This window comes from Poecilia formosa, unplaced genomic scaffold, assembly GCF_000485575.1.
Source record: "Poecilia formosa unplaced genomic scaffold, Poecilia_formosa-5.1.2 Scaffold167, whole genome shotgun sequence".
NCBI lineage: Eukaryota > Metazoa > Chordata > Actinopteri > Cyprinodontiformes > Poeciliidae > Poecilia > Poecilia formosa.
This window is the reverse complement of record NW_006800106.1, coordinates 1149343-1161037: the sequence shown is the minus strand read 5'-3', so window position 1 is coordinate 1161037 and position 11695 is coordinate 1149343. Positions and strand designations below refer to the sequence as shown.

Sequence of the window (11695 nt, the reverse complement as noted above, 5' to 3'; positions counted from 1 at the left end):
AGCTGCATGGGTGTCTGGGAGTCTCCCAGGAGGGTGGAGGCTTTCTGCAAAGGCCCGCAGGTTTCCCCCCCACCCGTCTTCCGCTGCTACTGCGTCAAATGATGCGCCGCAGAGCCCCGACTATAAAAGCACCTGTCCGGGCCAGACATCACACGCATCTCACTTTCTGTCCTTCCCGCGCACTCTCCATCACACACTCCTGAGCTCCACACACATACGCACACATACACAAACACACAAGCACACACAGTTGCGCTTTCTTTCTCTCTCTCCTCTCTCTTTTCTCTTCCCCTAAAGTAAAGGAAACATGAGTTACTCCAGCGACATTTACAGCAGCAGTTCCTATCGCAGGATCTTCGGAGAGGCGCCCCGGTCAGGTCGTGTGGGTCTGGCTAGCGGCGGCAGCCCGTCCCGCCTGCACTCCGCAGGATACCGCAGCAGCCACCGCGCTTATGGCTCCCCTTCCGCGGTCTCCTCCGCCACCTACCGCAGGACGGCGGCTCCCGGCCGCGTCTTCTCCTCCATCCAGGATTCCGCCATGGACCTGACCCAGTCCACCGCCGTCACCAATGAGCTCAAGATCATCCGCACCAACGAGAAGGAGCAGCTGCAGGGCCTCAACGACCGCTTCGTGTCCTTCATCGAGAAGGTGCACAACCTGGAGCAGCACAACAAAGTCCTGGAGGCCGAGGTGACGCTGCTGCGCCAGCGCCACAACGAGCCGTCGCGCCTGCACGAGCTCTACGAGCAGGAGATCCGCGAGCTGCGGGCGCGCGTGGAGGAGCTGACGCACGAGAAGAGCCAGATGCACCTGGACTGCGTCCAGATGAACGAGACGCTGGAGCGCGTGCGGGAGAAGCTGGATGAGGAGAGCAGGCTGCGCGAGGAGGCGGAGAGCGCCCTGAAGGGCTACCGGAAGGACGTGGACGACGCCACCCTGGCCCGCCTGGAGCTGGAGAAGAAAGTGGAGTCTCTGCTGGACGAGATCGCCTTCCTCAGGAAAGTTCATGAAGAGGAGCTGCAGGAGCTGCAGGCGTCCCTGCAGGCAACGCAGGTACACAAGAAAAGTTGCTAAAAAGGAAAAAAGAAGAACGTGCAAAGAAAATGCCTACAGCGATAAAAGGTTTTAAATGCGGATGAAAGGAGATTAGGGTGAAATTAATGGGCTAAATTTACTCTTTAGGTTCCGTTTTCCACACATTATTCTGGTTTAATTCAAAACGAGCATTCGCCAAAACAGTGTTAAGGTCCCATCGACGTCCAGTCTTAGAATATATCGGCGTTGTGACGCACTTTTTAATATTCCCGACCGCGCTCCGAGTTTACATCACATTTAGAATATTTTACACGGTCTTTACAATGACTTTAGCTTAGCTAACCACCAAAATCATGCGTTATTATCCTGCTCGAGCGACCAGGAAGAAGGCGACCAGGTGAGGTCTAACTTGTAGGAGTTTTGAACACATTTTCCTTTACTGAGTCCTTCACTATGAGCACTGCTGCACTGGGAAATTGATGACTCTGCAGTTCCGTTTCAGCACCACGCGCTGTCCCGCCCTCCTCAGAGCTAGCGACCTGCGCTGCAGCAGCCGCGCGCGCCGCGTCACGCAGCTCCTTTAATCAAAAAATCGTTAACTTGACACAATCAGTTTACAATTTACATGAATTTTACCATTTTCATATCCTGCTACGTCGCGCGTAACGTTCTATATAATGAGACAAATAGCTTTAAAAGTTGTTAAATCGATAAAGTAACAACGAGGGAGATTTAATAAGTGGTCGTTCTCGTTGATTAATGTCAGAGGGTTTAAAGCGCGGATACAATCCGGAATAATAACTGGTAAATCCAGGGGTGTGGTCGTCCTCTGGGACGACGGGGCGCAGACTGTGTGGAGTATGCGACTCCATTTCAAGCGACAGCAGCACAGCTCAGAAATTTACAGATGAAAAAAATTTCATCTGTAAAAATTTGCCTAGTTTATATATATATAAACTAGGCAAAATAGTCTAGTTTTGTCACAGGCAGAATGTGACAAAAAAAAAGTGACAATATGCGCTACAGTTAGCTAAATTAGTCAGTGATTAGCAGTAATGGATGCTGGGTAAATTAGTCCAGTTTTTACATTGCCCTGCAGGGAAGGGATGATAGCTATACAAGATGTCGACTGCAGTTTTCTGCAGCAGAGGGAGTCTGAGTCAGCAGCCCATCCATCTGTCCTGCATCAGCTCAGTGGATCAGCACACAGCTCACCTCATGCATCCTTAAACAGTCACCTGGGATGCCTCCACACTGCTAAAATGGTTGAACTTAAAATGTATGTCTTAATCCTGAGGTTTGATGTAACAGTCTCTGAATGTATATTTTCAAGTGAAACTAAAATAGTTAATATGATTTTTTTTTATTTTATTTTATTTTATTTTTGTTTTTAAGAAAAAGGCATAGGCAAAGTTATGATTTAGCGTCAGTGACTTTGAAACATTTTACTTTCCTAAATGTTTGAACCTGAAATCAGTGAAATAACAGCTATGAAGCAGTCTGGTGATTCTTTTTGGGGTTCAGAGTTCATGTTGCAGCTGGGACTTCTTATTATTATTCTCTTTCCTTCTTCAAGGTGTCAGTGGAGATGGACATGAGTAAACCGGACCTGGCTGCAGCCCTGAAGGACATCCGGGCTCAGTACGAGAACCTGTCGGCCCGGAACCAGGTCCAGGCCGAGGAGTGGTACCGCTCCAAGTTTGCCACTGTGACAGAGGCTGCCACACGCAACCAGGACGCCATCAAGCACTCCAAGGAGGAGCTGAGCGAGTACCGCAGGCAGGTGCAAGCCCGCACCCTGGAGATCGAGGCCCTCCGGGGCCACAACGAAGCCCTGGAGAGGCAGATTGGCGAGATGGAAGACCGTCACAACAATGAAATTGGAGAGATGCAAGTAAGTGAATTATTTATTGCTTATCGAATGAGGTGAGTTCGTAAAAAGGCAATCACTTAGCAACATAGATTAAGAAACGTTTTATTAAGGATCACTTAACAGCTTAAGTTTATTGTCAGGGCCTGATTTAAGAGGATATGGGCCCCTGGGCTGGAGGCAGTTTTGGTGCCCTATCCACTACAGAAAAACATTTTGTATTAATGCAAATTACAGTCCATTAACACACAGTCTTACATATCAGCAGGTATTAAATGATGCATGAAAGGTCTAATATGTCCCCCGGCCAAAAACTCCATGTTGTTTCCAAAGACATTGGCCATAATTTCATAATTTTGAAATACTTGAATATTGTGTGTATTCATAAAATTACCCCAAAATGAATACAACTCACTTGATATCTGCTTGTCTGTTTTACATAAAGTACAGTGTTTTCAAAACACACCTTTGTAAAAATAAATAAACAGAGAAAGAAAAGAAAAGTCTTTGGGACCCCACAAAACATGAAGCCCTGGGCTGCCGCCCTTGTAAGCCCTTTCTAAATTATGACCCAGATTTCATTCTGTATCTGTGGTTGTGTGCAGGACACTATCCAGCAGCTGGAGGCTGCCCTGCGGAGCACCAAGGGAGAGATGTCTCGTCACCTGCGTGAATACCAGGACCTGCTGAATGTCAAGATGGCCCTGGACATCGAGATCGCCGCTTACAGGTCAGATTAGTTTCCTTACAGGGAGAGTGAACCGATCCATATCCCTTACAAAGCATTAATGGTTCCTTTACATGGTTTATTGTTTAGATAAGAACTTAAAACAGCAGGAAGTAATGGTTGCAGGTTAGCGTTGTATTTGTGAGGATGGATTATTCTACAATACATTTTTTAAGGTTCCTACCAATTAAGTTCAGTATGTAAGCCAAGTAGAACTGATTTCTATTGATTGTACTTGTGAATTATGTGATCCTCCCATTTTTTGTTTTTATGTGATGTTTTTTATTACTTGAGGTGATGTGTGGTCTGGTTTTGTTCAGTTTTGTCATTGTTCTCAACTGAAACAAGTAGTGGCCCATAAAAGCAAAGACCTGAGAGGCAGTGTGGAAAAAAATCACAACAACAACAGTTCATCAACAATTAATATTTGGCTAGTTGCTGCGGAATATTTTTGGGACACTTGTTCTTTCATTATTTATGATATGGTTTGTTTATAAGCTGCTTATCAGTTGTATTTTCCAAGCTTGCAAAGTTAGATATGAATTTGTAATTAATTACAATTGAGACATCCTGGTTATGGACACAATTTTACTTTTACCTTTGCAGCTACATTTTTAGAGGATCAGTATTATTTAGAATTGACTTTTTTGTAGCTTTACACCATGTTATAATGTCATTGCCTCATCAAAAACATACCTGGAGTGTTGCTTTGATTCTTTCTTGAATGTTTAGGAAACCCTTTAATCTCACATGATAACCATTCAGCTGTGCAAAACACTTGGGTGGACCTAGCTCCACCTTTGAGGCACAGCTCCTCCTCAGAACTGCAGTTTCCAAGTTTCCGCCTCACAGAGCAGCCCTCCCCCATGACTCTCCCACTCAGCTCCTTCAGACTAGCCAGCAGCAATTAGCAAACACCTGGTGGAAAAGTGCATCTACTGAGCTCATTATAGGAGCAAATTCTCAGTGCAATGCTGGTAAAAACGTTGTTAAAGAATTTCTAGAGGAGCCATGTTGTGACGACTTCCTGAAGGTGGAGTTTCAGGAAGGTGGAATTTGTTAAAGAGATAGAGGCCCAATTTCCAGGCGTTTGATTACGAAGTGAAATTTCTTTTAAGTCATATTTAATACATATAGGATTTTTATAACTACTGAAGGTAACATCGTTACCTACAAAATGATTTGATGTGGCTGGAAAACACATAATACTGCCCCTTTAAGTGAAACAAGAGGTATTTAGTCAACCTTTCTGATGGGAAAGCTTTCAATCATCCTTCATATCACATGACAGTTGTATTCTTCTTTTGAAACATACTGAGATGAGAAACACTCCAAATCCAGGCTGCAGGGAGACGTCGTCCTCCCCCTCCTCACCCGTTTGCCTCTCTGTCTGTACAGGAAGCTTCTGGAAGGTGAGGAGTGCCGCCTCAGCTCGGTGGGCAGCGCCATGGTCCAGTCTGGCTATCCCGGTCTGTCCTACACATCGGCCCGCGCCTACGCCCTCGGAGCTTACAGGAAGCCCAAGCCGGAAGAGGAGGAAGAGGAGGCAGGAGAAGATGAGGAGAAGGAGGAGGAAGCGGAAGAGGGAGAGGAGGAGGAGGGCGAGGAGGGAGAAGAGGCAGAGGAGCAGGAGGAAGGTGAGGGAGAAGTAGAGGAAGAGGAGGAGGAAGAAGGAGAAGAAGAAGAGGAAGAGGGGGAGGAAGAGGAGAAGCCAAAGGAAAAGGGGGAGAAGGGAAAGGAGAAAGAGAAGGAGAAGGAGAGCTCCACCGGGAAGAGCAGCAAGAGCTAAACAGTTTGTGTCGTCATCAGCATCAATAACTCATCTCTCATCCCACCGATCACCTCTGGGTCTGCTTCCTGTTCACATCACCCTCCGAGTTTCCCCCACCCATCCACACACATCCACCTGCTCCAAATGCCTGCCACGTCCACACCGGGTCAGACGGGATCACTTTAGAAGGAGAAGTATAGCATTAGCGAGCTGTAAAATGGTAACAAGTATTTATTCAGTCCACTGTCCACCGTTTCCACGTCTCTGAAGTACAGAGGGCTACTAGCATGTTTACCACAATAAGGTAAAAAATGAGAAGCAGGTGTGAATGTTTCCTCCTGCGTTATGTGCCACAGATGATCCATATTCACATTAGCAAACAGCGAGCCCGCCTCAGAGGTAACACCGCAGTCAGCACACAGACTTTGAAAGACAAACGCACAGATCCTGGAGCATGTGAAGCAGCCAGTCCAACTATTATGGTGCTATTTTATTTCTACATATACAAGTTGGGGAAGGATTTTATCATAGAGCACCCGCTCCCCCCCACCAGCTCGGTCCTGAATGTGAATGTCAGCTTTAAGGCAGAAATACTAGCAGAAAAACAAAGAATGCTTCCATGTGGGTTATGATTTAGTTCCCCCCCCCCCAAACCCACATTTCAAGCGCTCCGACTCATTTCAGTCCACTCAGTTCTGCGTTCGTCCCGCTTTTATTTATTGCAGCCTGAGCCTGGAGAAAGATGTGTGTGTGTGTGTGTGTGTGTGTGTGTGTGTGTGTGTGTGTGCGTGCGTGTGTGTGTGTGAGTGTGTGTGTGTGTGCGCGCGTGTGTGAGGCTGTGCAGTGTGTAAGAGAGGAGGAGCGCTGCTGCTGTGTGCATCCATGTGGATGAAAATGTGAAGCTTTAACTGCTGCTCTGTGTATTTCTTTTGGGTGGCAGGGGATTATAACCGATCCCTACCTTTGATTGATTCATTTGTCAAGAAGAATCTGCTACATACCACTGAAAAAGAAAAGCATTTTCTTTTTAATCTCATGTTAACACAGTAGCCCCTTTGTTTAGTTAAGCTGGATATATAAAGAGTGGGTTAGATGATGGGTTTTGAGGTGTAGAGTCATAAATAAGGGCTATATTCACCATAACTTTCTCTCACGCTGCCCTGAAACGTTTTTCATCGCTGCTGTTCTTCGTTTGTCTTCCCAGGTTTTGTTTTGGCAAATGAATCAAGCAACTGGTTTGAATGCATGGCCTGATACCTGGAGCTTGAATATTAGCTGGATGAGAAAGACTTTTTGCTTGTTTTGTGCTCAGTTAAAGAAATAAAATTACATTTAAAAGAAAGAAGAAGAAAAAAAACCTTGCCTTAACCATAAAAGAAAGTAAAATAAAACTTGTTTCCACCTGAACTTCACTTGTTCCCGGTACGACAGAGGAGTTGCTGACACTTTCCAGATTCTGCTAAACAACTGTGATTGTACATGCTGCTGTTTCCTCTCAAAGCCAAATAAAGACATTTAATAAACAAAACTTTTCTCCACTCTATTTGTGTTTATAGTTTAATAAAAACGATCAAAAATATTAAAACGTTTTACAAAAAAAGTTTTGTTTTTTTTTTCAAAGCTGTTTACATCTAATTTTTTAAACGCCATGTAGTGATATGACTGATCTAGTTTAGTCTGAAAGAATGTGGCAAGTAGTGACTAAACACTACCAGCTAACAAGAACTGACAAGAACTTCCGGAAATTCGCAGGATGATAATTTATTTTTATTTTTATCTTTTTTTATGGAGCAATTCCTGAGTCGTTCACTGAAAGATGTGAGCAAAAAAAAGAGTAAATTTTACATAACACTGTCGCTTTTCAGGAATAAATGACCCAAACCCGGTTGTGTGAACATATTATCTCTCTTGTTGATACAGAATTTCACTGTGATGAACCACAGTTTTTGGACAGCGGAGGTCATTTTCAGTCCACACACACTGACAACGTATCATACAACTAGTAGGACCAAGTGGGGCGGGGGGGAGGTAATTCTGGATAAATCAATAAGAGAGCAGCTACTTTTTGCATTTCACATCATTTTAATCAATTAACACAGACTGAGTTGTGTTACTTTTTGAAACCTGTTCTGTTTATTTTCTTAGCCTTTCTAACACAAACTCCTAACCAACTTTGTAAACTCATTTTACCCACTGCACATGGCAGAGTAAGAAAAAGGCAGGAAATTGTTGAGAAATTATTTTTCCAGTCTAGCTCCTTCCACAGCCTGCATCATTACCTCGCAGGCTGCAGTCGATAGCTCCTGAGCAAGCTGGATAAAGTCTTCAGGCTGTTCCTGCTGCCTCATCCCTGCTCCTGTCTGCCGGCGCCCACACCGGATGGAGCCAGATGGATGGCAGGTTCCAGCACCAGCATAGCTGTCAAAAGCAACAACTTAATCACAACCTGATTTTTTTTTTTCTTTGTGACTATGCTACTTTTTGTGTTCTTAGTTTTCTTTGGCACAGTGGAGAGTGTTTGTTTTTGGCAATAAACAGATCCAAGTACATTTTCATTAAGTGCAGGTAGGAATGAATTTGTAAGTAAAAGCTTTCAGATCTCAATTATCACACCTGCACTGCAAAAACACAAAATCTTGGATGCTGTGGTGGTGCAGGGGCAAAGCACAACCCACGTATTGAGGCCTTGGTCCTTGTGGTGGTGGTCGCAGGTTCGATTCCCGGCCTGGTGACATTTGCTGCATGTCTTCCCCCTCTCTCATTACTCTCTTTCCTGTTTAACTACTTTCAAATAAAGGCCACTAGAGCTAAAAAATCTTACAGTGTTTTTGTTCCACTTTCTAGATGTAAATATCTTAGTACACTTAAACTGAGGCTAACTCAACTTTTCAGCCAGATGCAGGAGTTTGTTTTCTGTAAGTAACTCCTATTGATGAAATAAGTACTATTTGCACTGACAGGTTATTTCACTTGTAACAAGTTCTTATAAGTGAAATAATATGACAGAGAAAGTAGAATTGTTTTTATTGGTATTAAGAAATTATTGACTATCAAATTATTCCAGTCAAAGTGGGAGTGAACCTGAAACTCCTTTTTATCACTGAAGGAAGTAAACTTTGCTGCAATAAGCCGAAGTTTCATGCAAACACAGAAATACTTTGCGACAAAGTATTTTGTATCTTCAGAAAATGGCAAAACTCAACTTAGACAGAACTCTGATGTGTATAATCTTATAAATTTTATCTTGGATCTATGTTGACTTTTACTTTGATTTGCTTGTCAGGAAATCTTGGTGTAAGAGATAAAAACTGCCTTATCAGAAATTGTGAATGTCTGAATTTGTGACCTTTTCGACTCTCACACTTTGAAAACAAGCTAATTCTACTCCATCTGTTAGTATCTGCGTCTCCATTACCAATGTGCACAAAACAACTTTGTCAATATTACGCAACTGTCGAAAAAACAGAGCTTTGCAATTGCCGTGTTTCCGTTAAATAAAAAACGCAATTAAAATCACACATGAATAACGTAGTTCACGTGATAAGTCATTTATAAAAAAACATGCCGCATCATCGTCCTCCTACCACTTCCTGTCGTCTTCTTCATGGTTTTCGCCAGTAGTAACATCCGGTTCTTGATTATGTGAAGTTGTTACTCTTGTAGTTGATGGGAACAGTTTGTAATTGTAAATAATTTGAATTGTCTCTTTTGCCTCTTATTGAGGGATTTCAGATTAAGTATTGTGTATTAATTGGTTTATTTATTGTTCACCTTTTTAGTCACACTGGCACTCTTATGTTTTTGATCGACAAGTTTTCGAGCTTTTAACCTCCACCAGTTGAAAGCAGGGGAATTTAGTGCCATGTCTTGAATAGGTAAATATTAATTGTTGTTGTTTCTTTTGTTCTCACTGTGACTTGCTGTAAAATTAATTTCCCTCCGGGACATGGATGAAGATCTGGACCTGAATCTGCAGGATGCCGGGATGAAACCAACAGAAAGCCTCGGACCACACCCTGGATCCCTTAAGGAGGACGGGAAGCGGTGCTTCTGTCAGCAGTCTGCTCTGCTGTCTGAGTCCACATTTATTGACAGTCGCCTCCCTCCAGTGACACAGAAAGTCCTGACTCAGCACAGACCGGTTCAGAGAGCATGTTTACTGAAAATTAGAGTCCAATCAGCTCCGCAAGGGGCCGGTGGTCCCGGCTGGACCTTCTGTGGGCTCGTCCTTCATCTGCTGTGCATCCTCAGCTGCAGCTGTCAGCAGATTTTGTTGTTATGCAGGTGCATACATAATGGAACCTCTCCCTCCGCTCTGTTCTCCAGGGACAATTTGAGATGAAGCCATAAAACCGCAGCGCAGCGTTCCTGCTGCAGTCTGGAGATGTTGAGTTTCTCCTTTTGTGGAGACTAAAACACCTGCACTAGTTGCGTTTCCATTACAAATCTTTGTCTATATTCTGCTAATGTAAAAAAAACAAAAAAAAAACATAAAAAAACACAATTACACAGTTGCAGTGTTGCCATTAAATAAGAAATTAAATTAGAACTTTGTGTGAATAAGCTTGTTCACAGGATAAGTCATTAAAAATCATGGCAGTGACAGATGTAAACAGCTACATGGGATGTATATTCATAATTCTAATGGTGCTAGCGCTTAGCATCAATCAGCCTGCAGAGGAAACGTCGGCCTCTGATTCAGGGGTTGGAACAACAAGCTTCGAGTGGCTTGGGATGTGGCATTTTGGGGAAACTAGTCAGTGATTTTACAGAAAACTTATGGATTCAACACGTTGGAATGGCACACATTTTATTAACTGTGTGATGCTGTCAGAGCTCTGAGAGTCAGCTACAATTGGGCAGGGGGGGAGGGGGTCCACAAACAAACCGTCATCCTCCTACTTCCGCTTGCCCTTTTCTCGTTTTCACCAGTAGTAAAATCCGGCTGTTGATAACTGACTTGTGTGAGTAAAAAACAGGTTTCCATGCGGCCGAAAAAAAACACCTCATCCTAGCTCAGAAACTTTTTTTTAGAAACTTTTTATTATTATTATTTTTTAGAAATTTACTATTTATATAAGCGAATTTATTTTTCGTAATTTCAATTTGCGCCATTTGGTTAATGGAAACCCGGTTAATGCTCTTCATGTCTAACTTTCTGTGTGATTTCTACTGTTTTTCTTCGTACCAGGAAGTTTTCAGCTGTCGTTTTTGTTTATTCTTTTTTAATTCTCAGCTCACACAAACAAACAGGATTGGCGGTTTTGAGTAATTAAGGGAAAAGTTGGCGCAGTGAAACAAGTGGACCTCTGTTGCAGAACACCGGCGCCGTCGTTGTTTCCCGTCCTCTCGTCTATTCTTCTGTCTCTCCTTCTCCTCCTCTCCCCGAACCTCTGATGCTAAATTTAGACTCCTGCATTGCAGATGTCCCAGAGCCCCGCAGTTCTTCTTGAGGAGCCCCGGCCCAAAAACATGTTGGCGTGTCTGTGACTCAGAGCCTCGGGAAGCAAGAAACAGCGAAGCGGCCGTCCAGCGCAGGACTTTGACGGTCACGCCACGACGACTGCGTGCAGCGAAGGGGATTGCACTGCAGCAAAGGACGAGACAGTTTTAACCTAAAAGCACTGCAGTCCTGATCTGTGGGGTGGGTGGGTGCGGGTATGAGAGCTGTGATATTATTGCACAGTTTTCTCTGTGGTATCTCGTTGTCATCCGATGAAGCTGCTCGTTTTGTTTGCAAAGTCGATTTTACACGAATCTACTGGTGGATAAGAAAAGAAAGACCAGAAAACAACAACAAAACAACATGTTTATCTTGCTAGCCTGTCTCTCACCATAAAATCGAACACAAGCGATTTTATGGTGAGATCGTCAGGATTGGCAGAAATACGATTAATTACGCATCTGAACATGAAATATTTGTTCTTTAATGAAATTCACAATCCACATAAAAATCCTATAAATTAAATGAAAAAAAACAACAAAACAAAACAATTTTATATCATATTGTCTCACTATTTTGAAGCACTACTTTTCTCTGATCCTTGAATGTTTCAAGTTTACTTCCGTATTATTGATAATGCAAAGAGCTGTCAAAGTCGAACTCGTGCACTAAACTAGTTAGTTGTAAATTATTCTGCTCTATGACTGGGTTATGGAGGATATTGAGATATTGAGACGGTTTGCAGTCGGAGCCTATCGAGCTGTTGTATTTGGGCAGCAGAGAGCTCTCTCATCTTCCCGTCCTGCTGCAACACCGGTAGGTTGTTAAATATTTATGTCTGAAGGATG

The 11695-nt window shown here is 43.5% G+C and overlaps 1 protein-coding gene across 1 annotated transcript; it reads left to right on the top strand.

The window, feature by feature from the left end:
• The first annotated feature begins 44 nt into the window (after positions 1–44).
• neff1 (neuronal intermediate filament family member 1) lies at positions 45–6930 on the top strand. Its single transcript, XM_007564736.2, has 4 exons — positions 45–1054; positions 2613–2930; positions 3512–3636; positions 5032–6930. The coding sequence occupies exons 1-4, from the start codon at positions 308–310 to the stop codon at positions 5420–5422; spliced, it is 1581 nt and encodes a 526-aa protein (XP_007564798.1). The 5' UTR covers positions 45–307; the 3' UTR covers positions 5423–6930.
• The last annotated feature ends 4765 nt before the right edge of the window (positions 6931–11695 follow it).

What these genes read in the sequence shown, in the direction of transcription:
- neff1 (XM_007564736.2), top strand. Translation starts at nt 308, where the DNA reads ATGAGTTACTCCAGCGACATTTACAGCAGCAGTTCCTATCGCAGGATC. An exon ending in CGTCCCTGCAGGCAACGCAG is followed by an intron (nt 1,055 to 2,612) that starts GTACACAAGAAA and finishes TCCTTCTTCAAG; the next exon opens with GTGTCAGTGGAGATGGACAT. An exon ending in ATCGAGATCGCCGCTTACAG is followed by an intron (nt 3,637 to 5,031) that starts GTCAGATTAGTT and finishes CTGTCTGTACAG; the next exon opens with GAAGCTTCTGGAAGGTGAGG.